This window comes from Emydura macquarii, unplaced genomic scaffold, assembly GCF_026122565.2.
Source record: "Emydura macquarii macquarii isolate MOO-44397 ecotype Brisbane River unplaced genomic scaffold, CSIRO-AGI_Emac_v2 contig_3249, whole genome shotgun sequence".
Classification (NCBI taxonomy): Eukaryota; Metazoa; Chordata; order Testudines; family Chelidae; genus Emydura; species Emydura macquarii.
The window spans coordinates 98,710-113,208 of NW_027133386.1; the positions used below are offsets into that span (position 1 = coordinate 98,710).

The 14,499-nt window shown below is 66.4% G+C and overlaps 2 protein-coding genes across 10 annotated transcripts; one reads left to right on the plus strand and one right to left on the minus strand.

Moving 5' to 3' along the window:
- On the minus strand, positions 1-3,059 carry LOC137142780 (zinc finger protein 79-like). Of its 5 annotated transcripts, none has more exons than XM_067532235.1 (4): positions 2,900-3,059; positions 1,754-1,989; positions 1,495-1,609; positions 1-1,228 (listed from the first exon to the last, which is right to left on the minus strand). In XM_067532235.1, exons 3-4 carry the CDS (start codon positions 1,571-1,573, stop codon positions 165-167), a joined length of 1,143 nt encoding a protein of 380 aa, XP_067388336.1. In that variant the 5' UTR covers positions 1,574-1,609; positions 1,754-1,989; positions 2,900-3,059; the 3' UTR covers positions 1-164. The 5 variants fall into 5 exon arrangements, with proteins under 5 accessions (XP_067388336.1, XP_067388337.1, XP_067388338.1 ...); XM_067532236.1 differs by lacking the exon at positions 2,900-3,059 and adding an exon at positions 2,536-2,728; XM_067532237.1 differs by lacking the exon at positions 2,900-3,059 and having other exon boundaries at positions 1,495-1,606; positions 1,754-2,728.
- A 2,546-nt stretch (positions 3,060-5,605) lies between these two features.
- Positions 5,606-12,064, plus strand: LOC137142788 (zinc finger protein 271-like). 5 transcript variants are annotated; one of them, XM_067532249.1, is made up of 3 exons: positions 5,606-5,798; positions 8,519-8,609; positions 9,784-12,064. In XM_067532249.1, exons 2-3 carry the CDS (start codon positions 8,579-8,581, stop codon positions 11,625-11,627), a joined length of 1,875 nt encoding a protein of 624 aa, XP_067388350.1. In that variant the 5' UTR covers positions 5,606-5,798; positions 8,519-8,578; the 3' UTR covers positions 11,628-12,064. The 5 variants fall into 5 exon arrangements, with proteins under 5 accessions (XP_067388350.1, XP_067388351.1, XP_067388353.1 ...); XM_067532250.1 differs by having other exon boundaries at positions 5,607-5,798; positions 9,787-12,064; XM_067532252.1 differs by lacking the exon at positions 5,606-5,798 and adding an exon at positions 5,821-6,567.
- Positions 12,065-14,499: the final 2,435 nt, after the last annotated feature.

Here is a 14,499-nt window from a genome sequence, read left to right on the forward strand (position 1 = left end):
TGACGGGCACGGCCGTGCCGCAGACTCCCTGGGCCCGTTTATTCCAGCTACATTGACCCAGCCCTCGCATAGCACCTCCCTCCCTCACCCGCTCGCACGAGGCCCCCCCGTGGCACTCTCCCCCCGCCGGGGCCCCAGGGCCAGGGTCCCAGGAGCAGCAGGTGCTAGTCATGGAGTCTCTGGTGGCGGACGAGCGCCGAGCTCTGGCTGAAGCCGGCGCCGCACTCGTGGCAGGTGAAGGGCCGCTCCCCGGTGTGGACGTGCTGGTGCCGGAGCAGCGCGGAGCTGACGGCGAAGCGGCGCCCGCACTCGGCACAGTGGAAGGGCGCCTCCCCGGAGTGCCTGCGGCGGTGCTGGCGGAGGGTGGCGCGGGCAGCGAAGGTGGCCCCGCAGTCCCGGCAGGCGAAGGGGCGCTGGCCGGCGTGCAGGCGCTGGTGGTGCTGCAGGGTGGCGGCGCGGGTGAAGCCCTTGCCGCACTCGGAGCAGGCGAAGGGGCGCTCGCCCGTGTGCAGGCGCTGGTGCTGGATCAGCGCCGTGGCCTGGGCGAAGCGCTCCCGGCAGTGGCTGCAGCGGAAGGGGCGCTCCCCGGTGTGGGTGCGGCGGTGGGCCGCCAGGTGGGCGCTGCGGGCGAAGGCGGCCCCGCAGTCCCGGCAGGCGAAGGGGCGCTCGCCGGTGTGGGAGCGCTGGTGGCGCAGCAGGTTGGAGCTCTGGCTGAAGGCCCGGCCGCACTGAGCGCAGCGGAAGGGGCGCTCGCCGGTGTGGGACTGGCGGTGCCGGGCCAGGTCCGCTTTGGTGCCGAAGTGCCGGTGGCAGTCGCCGCAGCGGAAGGGGCGCTCGCCGGTGTGGGTGCGCCGGTGCTGCACGAGGTTGGCGTTCTGGGTGAAGCGCTTGCCGCACTCGGAGCAGGCGAAGGGGCGCTCCCCGGTGTGGGTCCGCTCGTGCTTGGCCAGGCGGGCGCTGACGGCAAAGCCGCGGCCACATTCGGCGCACACGTAGCGCTGCTGAGCTCCTCGGCGCTGAGGGAGAGGGTCGGTGGGGGGCTCCGGCCGCTGTCCAGCACCACGTCTCCTTGCCGACCGGCGCAGGCTCCTGACCCGCTCTGAGCTCTGGCAAACGTCCAGCTGGGCCCTGTCCGGCCGGGAAGCCCCCTCTTCGCTCGCCCTGTCATCTGGGGACACACCGAGATGATCCTGATGTGAGTAGCTCTCTGCACTGGGGCAAAGGGACCCTGCGGGACGGGGGTGGGTGTCACTAAGAAACCTCTGGTTATGGGGCTGGGAACCAGACTCTCTCCCAAACCTGCCCCAGTGGAGAGGGCAGGGGCCAGTTCTGCCCCACATCCCAGCTGAGCCCCAGAGGCAGGAGCTAATGGGGTTTTCCCCCAGGGCTAGTGGGGCCATATCCCAGGACAGGTAAATGCAGAGGGGTCATGCTGGGAGCTAGCAGAATCTTTGGGGCTATTCAGCGCCAGAGTTGGGTTAGCCCCTTTCTCACCTGGGCTGGCACCACGTGGCGTTTCCCCCTCCTCATGGCCCCCGGGATCCGGGACTCGCAGCTCCTCCCCGCGCTCCATCCAGGAGTTGAGGGCAGTCTGGGACAGGGGATCCTGCTGCAGGAGGAAGGAGCTGGGTGAAGCCAGGGTCTAAACTGGATTCCCCGGGCCCCAGCCCCATCTGCAAACCCAGTCCCCCGCCTGGTCCTCCCTGGACACAGGAGTTCCAGATTCTGCATCTCTGGCAAAAGGTTCGGTCACCTTGTTACTTCGTAGCTCCCAGCTCCTCGCAGCAAGGGAGTCCTTCGGGTGAGCCCCGGCCACCAAAGACAGGGCCCCGCTCCCCAGCTAGCAGCTTCTGGGCCACACAGTCACAAGCTGGAGGGGAAGACGTCAGCCTTGGCAGCATCTCATCCACCGACGAGAAGGGACTCACCACACTGGGCCGCTCCTCGGAGTGCTGCGAAGGCAGGTCACGTACAGAGGCTGGGAGACGCCTGGTGAGAAAGGACAGTGTCATAGCATGGGGTACAGCATCCCGGGCTCCAGAGACACTGGCAACTGAGGCAGGCTGGCAAGTGTGGGGGGTGAGCCTCAGGCTTTGGAAGGACCCTGCCCAGGGAGATAGGCCAGCCCAAAGGTCCCCGCTTTCTGCTCCACGTCGCCGCTGGGGCGGGCGCCTGAGGGCAGCACTGGGTGCCTCCTCCCTCGATGGCTTCGGAGTCACAGTGGAGGCCCTTCCGGCAAAGACGCAGGTCACTGGGCTCACCAGGGGATGAAACGCCAGGCCTGTGCAGCGCAGGTCGGATGACCTGGGCTCCTGGCCCCTGACTCTGGCCTTACTGCACCACCCTGGGCTTGGTTCCGTTTTACCCGGAGGCGTTGTTACCCATGTCAATTTTTCCCCTCAGCTTTTGTAATGGGGCGAGGGGGCCAGTGTGTGGCTTGTACCTCCCACACACCCGCATGGGGCCCAGCGACCCGTCGCCCCATGGCACCAGGGCGAGTTAACCCCATCCTGGGCCATGTCCGCCCATCCTCACAGCTCTGGGGAGCCGTCCTCCGCTCCAGCCAGGCGGTGAGAGCAGCCTGCCAGGGGGTCCTGCCGGGAACCTCCCACGACCCCAGCTCTGGGCTTGGGGACAGCCAGACCCCCTGGGGCAGGGCGTGTCTGCCCTGCCCGGGCTGCGGGGCGGGCACGGCCCAGCCCTGCAGGGAGAACAGCCCCCAGGGACGCGACGCAGCCCAGCCCGCCAAGTCTCGGCGCTGCGCCCCTGTCCCCGTCCCCGGGGCGGCTGGGGCGCAGGGAGCCCGGCCCCGCTCCCCTGCCGGTTCCCGGGCGCCGCCCTCCGGGCTCCTGCCGGGGCGGCGCTGCTCGGGCGGTCTCCCCCGTAGCTCCCCCGTTACCGGAGCCCCCGGGCTGGGGCCGCCTGTCCCGGCCGAGCGCAGCCGGCTCCGTGCGCCCTGCGCTGCGCAGCGCTGGGCGGAGCGGGGCGAGCGAGCGGCGCAGCCTGCGATCCGGAGCCGGGCCAGCCCCCTCTGGCGGCGCCTGCTCCCGGCCGGGCCCTGCCCGTGGCAGCCCCGGAGGGACCCGCAGCCGTGAAGGGGCCGGGGGCAGTCCCTGACCCCCTCCCGCCCGGCTGCCATCCGCCTAGCCCCCAGAGGAGGGGCTGGCTGTGCCGAGGGCTGGCGCAGCCTGGTTTCCTTCTGGGGGCCCTAGTCGGGGGGAGGCGGGGTGTGGGGAGCTGCTCGACCCCACTGAGGTCTGGGCCCCATTGTGCTGGGCGCTGCAGATGCTCACCGAGATCCGCTCCCCCCCCGCCCCCATGATGGCAGGTGCTGCGCAGCCCCCTCCCCCCAGCTCGTGCGGGGGGGGGGAGGGGGACTGGGACGATCCAGCTCAATAAATTCTGGTGCCAGATTAAAAAAGGAGCTTCGTCAGGCTCGGCAACCCCGACCCCAGGATCTGCTGCCCCCGCCGTAGGGGCAGGGTGAGGGTTTGGTGCCAGGTTTCCGGTGCAGAGGCTGAGCTGGGATCGTCCATCAGAGGCTCTCGGCACCAGCCAGAAGGACAGACACGTTACCCTGGGCCGGCGTCACAGCCCGTCCAGTCCCCACTGCCGCTCCAGGCCAGTGCCGTGATATGGGGCTTTCAAACACAGGGGCCCTGGGCCAGCAGAACCCTCTGTTCCCAAGTCAGTTCTCCATCTCCCCTAACCTGATTTACGTCTGAAGGCATCATTTGCAGCAGCGAGGCCAAGACCTGTCAAGATAATACCTGGCAGGGGCTTTCTGCCCCCAGGTCATTCCTCCCTGGTCATGCCCTAGTAGGAAACATCCACTGGAACAACCCCCCGTCTCAGTTTCATGCAGTGCAGATCTGTATGTGGAGGGGATGGTGCCTCAGACTAGCTGGAGTTTTATAGACACAGGGAAGCCACAGATTATTAGGTACGGGCGAACAGAATTCCTGACTAGGGTTACTCTCCAGCCAAGGCCCCCTGTTCTGGGCCGCAGAATTCAACATACTCCTTGTCAATGGCCTAAAGAGGAGCTCACAAAGAATCAAATATACAGGAAAAAAGCACTAAAATGGCGAATATTTACTAACCGGTACGAACAATCTATAGCTAGAGAGGTGTAGGGGGTTGGGGGAGGGGTGTGTGGGTGGATATAGAGAGGGGGGTGTAGGGGGTTAGAGGGAGGGGTGTAGGGGGTCAGAGGGAGGCATGTGTGGGGTCAGAGGGAGGGGTGTAGGGGGTCAGAGGGAGGGTGTGTGGGCTTGATATATAGCTAGAGGGGTGTATGCGGTAGATACAGTGAGGGGTGTTGCTAGAGGGGGGTAGGGGGTCAGAGGGAGGCTATGGGGGTGGATAGGGGACTGGTCTCGGCCTGCTGTCAGGCCTGGGGCTATCACGAAGTTCTGGGAGCGTTGGGCCCGGTCCTCAGTGACACCCCCTGGGGCTGGAGCCTCTCCCTCTGCCCTGCTGACTCCAGCAGCCTTTGGAGTTTAAATGCCAGCCCCAGCTCCCAGATCCTGGGATCGCATCTGGTCACACCCACGGCTCGGCTCGGCTGGGCTCGGCGCTGCGGGGGAAGCCTGGCCCCACACAGGCATGGGGCGAAGGCTCAGCGCTCGGGCGGCAAAGCTGCCTGGTGCTTGGGGAGCGCGGCTGGGCCAGGCTGCAGTTCCTGCGCCGTGCCCTGCCTCGCTGCAGGGGGGCCACGCACCCTCTGCCCCGCAGGGCTGCAGCTGCCACCAGCCAGGCCCTGCCCCGCCCCTCCCGGCTGCACCCAGAGCAGGACACGCTGGGCGGGGTAGCTCTGAACAGCTCGTGCAGCCGGCCAGGGCATGCTGGGACATGCATCCCGCACCTGGCCCAGGGCATGCTGGGAGTTTCTCTTAGGCCCAGGGCATGCTGGGACATGCAGCTCCTGCTGCCTGCGATGCATGCTGGGAGAGTCCCATTGGGCACCACCCACTTGGGGCAGGGCATGCTGGGAGATGCCTCTCCTGCCGGGCGTGAGGCATGCTGGGAGATTCCTCCTGGGCACGGTGCATGCTGGGAGAGGTAGTCCTGCGCTGCTCAGGGCTGCACGGGGAGAGGGTCATAGAGGAGGGCTGGAAGGGCCCCAGGAGGTGTCTCGTCCCACCCCTGCTCCCGCAGGCCCCCCCTGGAAAGTCTGCACCGGGCAGAGCAGCATTGCTCTGGGCCCATCTCTGGGGTCCCAGCCCCGCCACCCCTGCTCGGGGCAGGAGGTGCCCGCTACGCCCTGCTCCGCCAACTCCCCTGCCGTGGAGGAAGGACGGGTTGGCGGCCGCACGCCAGGCGCCAGCGGGCACCTGTCATGCAGCGGGAGCGTCCCTAGTGGGGCTCCGCACCCAGCCCCGACGCAATTCAACCTCCTCTCCGGGAGCTGGGCCTGGGTCCGAGCTCCCGGCCGCCAGCCTACACGCGGCACCCAGGTATCGGGAGCAACGAGGCCTGGGCAGACGCAGCGGGCCGGCTTGCCAGGACAACGGGCTGCTGCAAACGGAACGGGTTTCAATCCATGCCGAGACAAAGGTCTACACCTAGGAACAAGGAATGCCGGCCAGACCTACGGATGGGGCCTGATCCCGGAGAGCAGCAACACGGAACGGGCGGCTGCAATCGGAACGGGTTTCAATCCAGGCCGAGACAAAGGTCTACACCTAGGAACAAGGAATGCCGGCCAGACCTACGGATGGGGCCTGATCCCGGAGAGCAACAACACGGAACGGGCGGCTGCAATCGGAACGGGTTTCAATCCAGGCCAATGCAAGGTCTACACCTAGGAACAAGGAATGCCGGCCAGACCTACGGATGGGGCCTGATCCCGGAGAGCAGCGACTCTGGACAGGGACAGGGAACGGGCCGTGGGCGGCTGGGCACTGGGGCGGGCGCTGCTGCCCCGCTGGGACTGACGCCGGGCGGTGGGTGAGTGGGAAGCGGGCGGTGCACAGGGACCGGCACTGGCGCGCTGTGCCCGGCTCCGCGCCGCGCCAGGCTGTAAAAGGGACGTCGCGGAGCCAGGGCGGGTGCAGGGAAGGGCCACAGAAATAACTGGAGGCCTGGAGAGAGCCCTGGCTCCGTCTGCGCAGCTCCCGGTGCAGACGCCTGCGAGACGCGGGGGGAGGCTCAGCCCGTGGCAGGGCCGCAGCCCGGGGCTCTCGGACCCAGCGGCCTGGAGACAGGCACGAGAGCCCGGCTGGAAGCTGAAGCCAGACAAAGGCAACTCGGAAACCAGGCCCGGGTCTGCCCAGTGCGGGTGATCCGCCCCGGGCAGAGCTGGGTCCGCCAGCGCCTCTTTGGAGCTCGGCTGCGGCTCCGGCTCCGAGCTCGCGGCCCGGCCCGGCCCGGAGCACCGCCAGAGGGGGCTGGCCCGGCTCCGGAGCGCAGGCAGGGGGCGCCCGCTGCGCCACTTTCCGCACCCCCCCCGCGCTCCGCCCAGCGCCTGCGCCAGCGCGCCGCGCACGGAGCCGGCTGCGCCCGGCCGGGGCCGGGACCGGGACCGGGACCCGCGATCCGGGGCGAGCGCAGGGCGCCGGCCCGGTAACGGTAGCTGCGCGGCAGGCCGCTCGGGAGCGGGGCCCCTCTGGCCCGGGGGCGGCGTGGGGCCTGGATCCAAGGGGGGGGGCGATTCCGCTTCAGGGGGAGACTGGTGTGTGTGTGAAATCCCAGCCTCGCTTTCTGTGTGTGTGTGTGTGTGTGTGTGTGTGTGTGTGTGAAATCCCAGCCTCGCTTTCTGTGTGTGTGTGTGTGTGTGTGTGTGTGAAATCCCAGCCCGTGTGTGTGTGTGTGTGTGTGAAATCCCAGCCTCGCTGTCTGTGTGTGTGTGTGTGTGTGAAATCCCAGCCCGTGTGTGTGTGTGAAATCCCAGCCTCGCTTTCTGTGTGTGTGTGTGTATGTGTGTGAAATCCCAGCCCGTGTGTGTGTGTGTGTGTGTGTGTGTGTGTGTGTGTGTGTGTGTGAAATCCCAGCCTCGCTTTCTGTGTGTGTGTGTGTGTGTGTGTGAAATCCCAGCCCTGTGTGTGTGTGTGTGTGTGTGTGTGTCCCAGCCTCGCTTTCTGTGTGTGTGTGTGTGTGTGTGTGAAATCCCAGCCCGTGTGTGTGTGTGTGTGTGTGTGTGAAATCCCAGCCTCGCTTTCTGTGTGTGTGTGTGTGTGTGTGTGTGTGTGTGTGAAATCCCAGCCTCGCTTTCTGTGTGTGTGTGTGTGTGTGTGTGTGTGTGTGAAATCCCAGCCCGTGTGTGTGTGTGTGTGTGTGTGTGTGTGAAATCCCAGCCTCGTGTGTGTGTGTGTGTGTGTGTGTGTGTGTGTGTGTGTGTGTGAAATCCCAGCCTCGCTTTCTGTGTGTGTGTGTGTGTGTGTGTGTGTGTGTGTGTGTGTGTGAAATCCCAGCCTGTGTGTGTGTGTGTGTGTGTGTGTGTGTGTGAAATCCCAGCCTCGCTTTCTGTGTGTGTGTGTGTGTGTGTGTGTGTGTGTGTGAAATCCCAGCCCGTGTGTGTGTGTGTGTGTGTGTGTGTGTGTGTGTGTGTGTGAAATCCCAGCCTCGCTTTCTGTGTGTGTGTGTGTGTGTGTGTGTGTGTGTGTGAAATCCCAGCCCGTGTGTGTGTGTGTGTGTAAAATCCCAGCCGTGTGTGTGTGTGTGTGTGTTCTGTGTGTGTGTGTGTGTGTGTGTGAACTCCCAGCCCGTGTGTGTTTGTGTATGTAAAATCCCAGCCTCGCTTTCTGTGTGTGTGTGTGTGTGTGTGAAATCCCAGCCCGTGTGTGTTTGTGTATGTGAAATCCCAGCCTCGCTTTCTGTGTGAGTGTGTGTGTGTGTGTGTGAAATCCCAGCCTCGCTTTCTGTGTGTGTATGAAATCCCAGCCCGTGTGTGTTTGTGTGTGAAATTCCAGCCTGGGTGTGTGTGTGTGTGTGAGAGTGAGTGTGAGTGAGAAAAATCCCAGCCTCACCGTGTGTGTGTGTGTGTGTGTGTGGCGGGGGGGGGGGGGGTGAGAAATCCCAGTGCAGCCCAAGCAGGTGTGTGTGGCTGGTGCAGTGACGCCTCTTGATCTCCCCAGAGTGGGGCGCGTGTGGGGGTCTCCCTGCCCAGGTCTGGGGTGGGGGTTGCTGCCGGGAGTTCTGGCCCCAGCTGGGCCCCCTTTTTACTTCTGCTTCCCTTTCTGCCCCTGTCCCTTCCTTTGAAGCAGCAGGCGCTGTGCAACGTCACTGCCCTGTCCCAGGCTAGAGGGGTCCCGGGTCTGGCAGGACCCGAGCAGTAGCTTTTGCCTCCCCCTCGCACCAGGTGTAGCCGGCTGGGGGGCCCTTTCCAGGGCTGTCCCCATGGGCAGGGGCAGTGCATATGCTGGCAGGGCAGACGCTATGGGGGGACTCTCTAGGGTCCGTCTCCGATACGGGGGAGCGGGAGTGGAGGAGATGTGGGGGGCTGGAGGGAGCAGTGGCCGAGCCAGGGCAGAGGGGGTGAGAGGAGCCAGGACTGAGTGAGGGCATCTTGTTTCAGAGCCTGGCCGTGCAGGGAGGTTGCCAGGGGCATCTGTCCGGAGACCCAGCGCAGGAAGACATGCGGGAGCCCAAGTGCCCAGCGGATTTGGGTAAGAATCCTATTCCTCCCTTTAGCAGGAGCTCTGCGGGCGCTGGCGGGCTGGGGGCAGCGTCAGACCCGCGGGGGGCTGAGGATCGGCCCCTGGGGTCCCCCGAATGCCTGAGAGGCTGGGGAATGTGCCGGTCCCGCTCGCAATCTTGCTGGGAGGAGATTCCGAGACCGTGACATGGTAAAAATGTGCGCCGAGGGAGATGCTGCATCCGCAGTGCCAGCGCCTCACGCCGCATTCACACCCTCCCTTCAGCTGAATTCCGGGCCCTGCCCAGCAGAGATGTCTGTCACCTCCCACTCCGTTTGGTCTTGTTCTTCAGCAGCTCTTCTCCCTCTCTGGCTGTTCAGATCCCCTCTCAGGCTAAACAAGACAAGCTCGCGTCGCCTCGCCTCACGAGATCCGCGGCCCCCTGATCATGCTTGTCTGTGCCTGTTCCGGGCTGAACTCATCGTTTTCACCCGGGCCCGGTTTGGCCAGCGATCCAGGCTGCCCTTTCTCCGTCCGTAGTTACTGCTCTGCCAGTTTGTGCGCCAGCCGCAAGCCTGGCCAGCTGTGCGTTTTTGTTTCCTTCCAGGTCACTGATAAAGGTAAAGGTCCTAGATAGCCCTGGGCCAAGGACAGGGCCCCGGGGGCCACACTAGAGACACCCCCTGCATGCTGCTTTCCCCATTTGCTGCTGCTCTTAGCGATCTGGTCGGCAGCTCTGGTTTTATGCAGGGAAAGCTGGCCGTGTCCCAGGTCTGGATACTGCAGATCTGGCTCGGAGGTGCGGCGCGGCCAAAGGGGTTGAGAAGCCGTTTACTGTTTGTTTTCATCCTGAGAACGAAGGGCTGTGCTCTCCAGCTATTTAGGCACCTGAGAAGCAGAGAAAAGCGCCCACTGGACCCCGTTTGCTTTTTAGGTATCCAAATACCTGTCGTCTGGCCCTCGCTGCCTGTACTACCGTGGGGGGAACTGCAGTGCTCTGCACCGCGCCATGCCGGCATTCCAAGAGTCACTCTCAAAGCCTCCTGGGGCAGTTCGGCGTGAGGAGTGTCCCAATCCCTTAGTCAGCTCTGAAATCGCAGACCTCATGGGAATAACAAGTTGATGCTGCCCCCTTTCCACCCCCCGGTTCCTGTTCTCTCCGGCACGGCAATGGATTAATCTCTGGCTTTATTCCGTGTCCCAGCAGGCGCCGGCAGCATGAGTGCGAACGAGGAGCGGGATCCCTGCCTGGAAGGGACCGGGCCGGAGCGCGAAGAGGGGGCTAGGAGAGTGGAGCCGCAGGGGGACGCTTGCCAGCACCAGCCGCAGACGGGGGGGCAGCAGGGCCCCGTCGGCTTGGAGGCAGGACCGACCATCTGTGCGGAGTGCGGGCAGAGCTTTGAGGCCGCCGCAGCCCTGCTGGCCCACCGGAGGCTGCCCTGCGGCGGCGCGGTGGCGAAGCCCTTTGGCTGCTCCGGCTGTGGGCGGCGGTTCAGCCGCAGCTCCAACCTGCTGCGCCACCAGCGGGTGCACACGGGCGAGCGCCCCTTCGCCTGTGCCGACTGCGGCCGGCACTTCAGCCAGAGCGCCCACCTGGCCAAGCACCGGCGGCTCCACACCCCCGCGGGGCCGCCCTCCCCGCCGGCGGAGCGCAGCTACAGCCGCAGCCCCGAGTTCCTGCGGTTCCAGCGGGCCCACGCTGGGCAGCGCCCCTTCGCCTGCCCCGACTGCGGCAAGCGCTTCAGCGCCGGCTCCTCCCTCGTGCAGCACCAGCGCATCCACACCGGGGAGCGCCCCTTCCCCTGCCCCGACTGCGGCAAGCGCTTCCTGCGGGCGCCGGACCTGGCGCTGCACCGGCGCATCCACACCGGGGAGCGCCCCTTCGCCTGCCCCGACTGCGGCAAGCGCTTCCTCCGCGGCCCCGACCTGGCGCTGCACCGGCGCACCCACACCGGGGAGCGCCCCTACCAGTGTGGCCAGTGCGGCCGCCGCTTCAGCCGGGGCCCAGGCCTCCAGCTCCACCAGCGCACCCACACCGGGGAGCGCCCCTACCAGTGCGGCCACTGCGGCCGCCGCTTCAGCCGCCGCTCCAACCTGGGCCGCCACCTGGCCACCCACAGCCAGCTGCTGGGGAGCGCCGCCCCTGGGGCACCGCAGGGAATCCCCGCCCAGGGGGAGGAGTCTCCAGCGGTGAAGGGGCGGAGCTCAGAGACTGAGACACCGCAGGGAATCCCCGCCGAGGGGGAGGAGTCTCCAGGGCTGAAGGGGCGGAGCTCAGGCTCCCTGCCGGTTCCCCCGGGGAAGCGCCACGGCTGCCTGGACTGTGGGAAGGGCTTTGCCCAGCGTTCGCACCTGCTGGCTCACCGGCGGGTGCACACCGGCGAGCGCCCCTTCCCCTGCCCGGACTGCGGCAAGCGCTTCAGCCAGAGCTCAGTGCTGGCGCGGCACCGGCGCACCCACACGGGCGAGCGCCCCTTCGCCTGCGGGGACTGCGGCCGGCGCTTTGCCGAGAGCGCGGTGCTGCTCCGGCACCGGGCCGTGCATTCTGGCGAGCGCCCCTACGGCTGCGGCGACTGCGGCCGCGCCTTCAGCCTCCGTGCCAACCTCCTGCAGCACCGGCGGCTCCACGCCCGGCGCCCCCACGCCTGCGCTGACTGCGGCAAGGCCTTCGGCGAGGCCGCGGCCCTGGCCGCCCACCGCAGCGCCCGGCACGGGGCCGGCAAGCCCTTCAGCTGCGCCGGCTGCGGCAAGCGCTTTGGCCGCAGCTCCACGCTGGCCCGGCACCGGCGCATTCACGCCGAGCGGCCCCACGGATGCGCCCGCTGTGGCCGCAGCTTTGGGGAGCGGGCCGAGCTGGCGCAGCACCTGCGGGTGCACAGCGAGACGCCCTACGAGTGCGCCCGCTGCGGGGAGCGTTTCGCCCAGAGCCGTGCGCTAATCGCGCACCAGGCCAGCCACGCCGAGGTCAGCCACGCTCCTCTGGCCCACCAACCCCCCCTCCTGCCCACGTCCCCGGCTGTGTCTGATCACAGACTCCACACGGGATAGGAGCCAGAAGAGAACCCAGGAGTCCTGGCTCCCAGCCCCATCCTTTAACTGCTAGACACCCCCCTCCCTGCCCAGAGCTGGGGGTAGAGACCAGGCATCCTGGCTTCCGGCCCCCCCCTCCCTCCACAAGACCCCGCTCCCCGAGCCAGGGATAGAACCCACGCCTGCTGCTCTAACCACCTTGGAGCCAGGGTGAGGGGCGCATCTTTCTCTAAGGGATCAGCGTGGGGGCAGCTGAGTGCCAGGACTCCTGGGTTCTATCCCCATCTCTGGGAGGGGAGTGGGGTCTAGTGGTGCGAGGGAGTGGTGGTGGTGGTGGGGCTGGGAGTCAGGACTCCTGGTAGTCTAGACACATGGCAGAGTGACATGAATATAAAAATAAACAGCGCCCTGTGAGACTGACTCCATGTGAGTGTATCCATGTGACCCCCCACTTTGGGCAAATCACCAACTTGCTTGCTGCCTCAGTGTCCCCACCTGTAAAATGGGGATAATGATTTCACCACCCCCACCCCTCTGCTTTGTAAGGGCACGTGCCTCCTGTGAGAGTTTAACTCTTGCATCGCTGTTGCTTTCACTATCCATCCCCCCTCCCCACCCCCCCCCAGGAGTGGTTGGGGGCCAGGCATTGGCTGGGGTACAGCGGTTGCTGCAGCAGGCTCTGCGCCATGGTTTGCTGCCCAGGTCTGAGTAAAACACCGTTGGTAGGATCCCTCCACGTGCAGGCGAGCTGGGGACTCCCTTGGTCTAGTGCCCCTGAAGCCGGGTCGCTACCCTACCTCCCCGCCCGCGAGGGCAGAGCCAGTAGAAGGCACTCTGGGTAACCCGCCGATTGCGGGGCGCTCACCAGTCACGCCATAAGCCGAGCTGGGCTTACCCTGGGCCGGAGCAGCGGCTGGGTCGCCGTGGCGGGTTCAGGTGCCGCCCTGGTGCAGGCGCAGCGCTGCCTGCTGGTGGTTGCTGGGTTTGGACCGGGTGCGGGATGTGCTGCGCCTGGGGTGGCTGCAGTAGCACCGTGCACCGCAGAGCAGCGTGTGTCTGCACGCACAGGGCCGGGGGGCTCTCAAAAGGGCTTTGCCTTTGCCTGGGTGCCGGCCCCCCAAGAAGCCAGGCTGGCTAACTGGGGAGCACAGCTAGGTGGGTGCTGACTAGGCAGGGGACATGGCCCTTCCCCGAGTCCAGGGCAAAGACGTTTGCAGCAACGGTGACTCAGAGCAAGGGACCTTCCTAGCGTCGCCCGTGCCCAGCTGTCGGCGCCTGTGGCGGTGGCGCCAGAGCTGCCGGTGCCAGCAGGGTCCCTGGGCAGGTTCGCGCAGGTACTCGGGAGCACAGCCTGGCCCAGTCTCCTCAGGCCAGCAGCGCAGTCCGGCCCTGGTGATGGGTAAATACCCAGCCTGGGAGGCTGGCGGCTGGATGCCAGCTCAGCTATATACAGCCTCTGAGGTCAGCGCCACTGATACCGTGGGGCCCCCGCCTGGCATACGCCAGCTGGCACCTGCTGGGCTTGCTCTCCCTGCACTAGGCCTTTGGCAATTTGCAGACAGCCCACGGCGGCAGCAGCAAAATCATGGCCCCAACCCACCATCCCAGAGCCAAGCGCACATGTGCAGGGCCCAGGCCAGGCCAGGGACCTGATCCTGCCTGGCGCGGGGGCATCTCGAGCACACGCCAAGAGCCTGCTGCAAGGCAGTGCCAGCGGATGCGTTTTGCTATGGATTTTCCATGCAGCCGCTGGACGCCAGCAGAGCGCGGCGCGGCGCAAGCAGTAAATTGGCTCGTTACCTGCCCCCAGGTCTGGCTCTCGCCAGCTGGAGCAAACAGGCTGGTGAGAGCCTGGCATGGCTGCTCGCTGGCCCAGCCGGGGGGGGCCGCTGGGAGCAGCTTGACCCGGGCTGAGGCCATGCCCGCAGGGGAGCCGGGGCTGTTTGGTCCCCTCAACAGGTGCGTTTTGTGGCTAATCCACGAGGGGAGCGTGGCCCAGAGCTCTGGGCCCCTCGGACTGCCCAGTCCCAGGTGTCACTGCTCATGGCCACGCAGCGCGGCCCAGCCACAGCAGGGAGAGAGCCTAGCACCCCCTGCGCCAACAGCACTGGGGATTCCCATCGGCCACGTGGGGGCCTATGGCATGTGGATGGGCAGTTCTGCTCCTGCCCAGCAGGAGGCAGCGGGGCGCAGCCAGAATGTGCTGCTTTGTTACCAGCTCTGTTGCGAAGGGCCGGGCTTGGGGCCCCCCATCTCGGGTGTCTTTTAAGCGAGCGTTTGCTGATGACACCGGCGCAGCTGGGACACGCCGGAGAGCAGCGCAGCGCCCGCAGCAATGGGCGGTGTCCCCCCGGCCCAGCTGAAAGCCCGCTGCCGGCCCTGCTTTTAGGGATTAGTAGGCCAAGGGGGAGGGACGTGCCTCTGGGCCTGAGCCCACTGCCCAGCCCCCCTGCCCATGAGCCAGCCCCTGGGTCGCATGTGCTGGGCCGTCACCGCAGCACGCTGGAGATACCAAAGGGCTGCAGCGTCCCCGGCGCTTGTGACAAGGAATCAGCAGCGCGTGGCCAAATCCCTGCAGCCGCAGGGCCCAGCGGCACCTTATTCACGCAGCGTGTTGTGACCCTGGCCTGCGAGGCGCATCCTTCGCACACAGGCTGGCCCGCGTCTCCCACCGCATGGCTACTGGGACCAGGGTGGGGGGCTCAGCAGAGGGGTGCTCTCCCCTGGGGCACAGGTCTGCAGTGCTGGGGGGGCTGGGCTGGGCTGCAGGGAGCTCAGCAGGGGGGTGCTCCCCCTGGAGGGCAGGTCTAACCCTATTGCCCCTGTGCGGTGCTGGGGGGCCGGGCTGCAGGGAGCGGGGGTGTGCATGCTATGGAGAGGTTTATGTTCT

Bases quoted from the DNA above. Each gene is read 5' to 3' on its own strand.
- LOC137142788 (XM_067532251.1), top strand. From the start codon at position 9,028: ATGCTTGTCTGTGCCTGTTCCGGGCTGAACTCATCGTTTTCACCCGGG. The intron at 9,200-9,783 runs GTAAAGGTCCTA...TCCGTGTCCCAG, and splicing joins CTTCCAGGTCACTGATAAAG to CAGGCGCCGGCAGCATGAGT.
- LOC137142780 (XM_067532235.1), bottom strand. From the start codon at position 1,573: ATGGAGCGCGGGGAGGAGCTGCGAGTCCCGGATCCCGGGGGCCATGAG. The intron at 1,229-1,494 runs GTGAGAAAGGGG...CCCGTCCCGCAG, and splicing joins GCCACGTGGTGCCAGCCCAG to GGTCCCTTTGCCCCAGTGCA.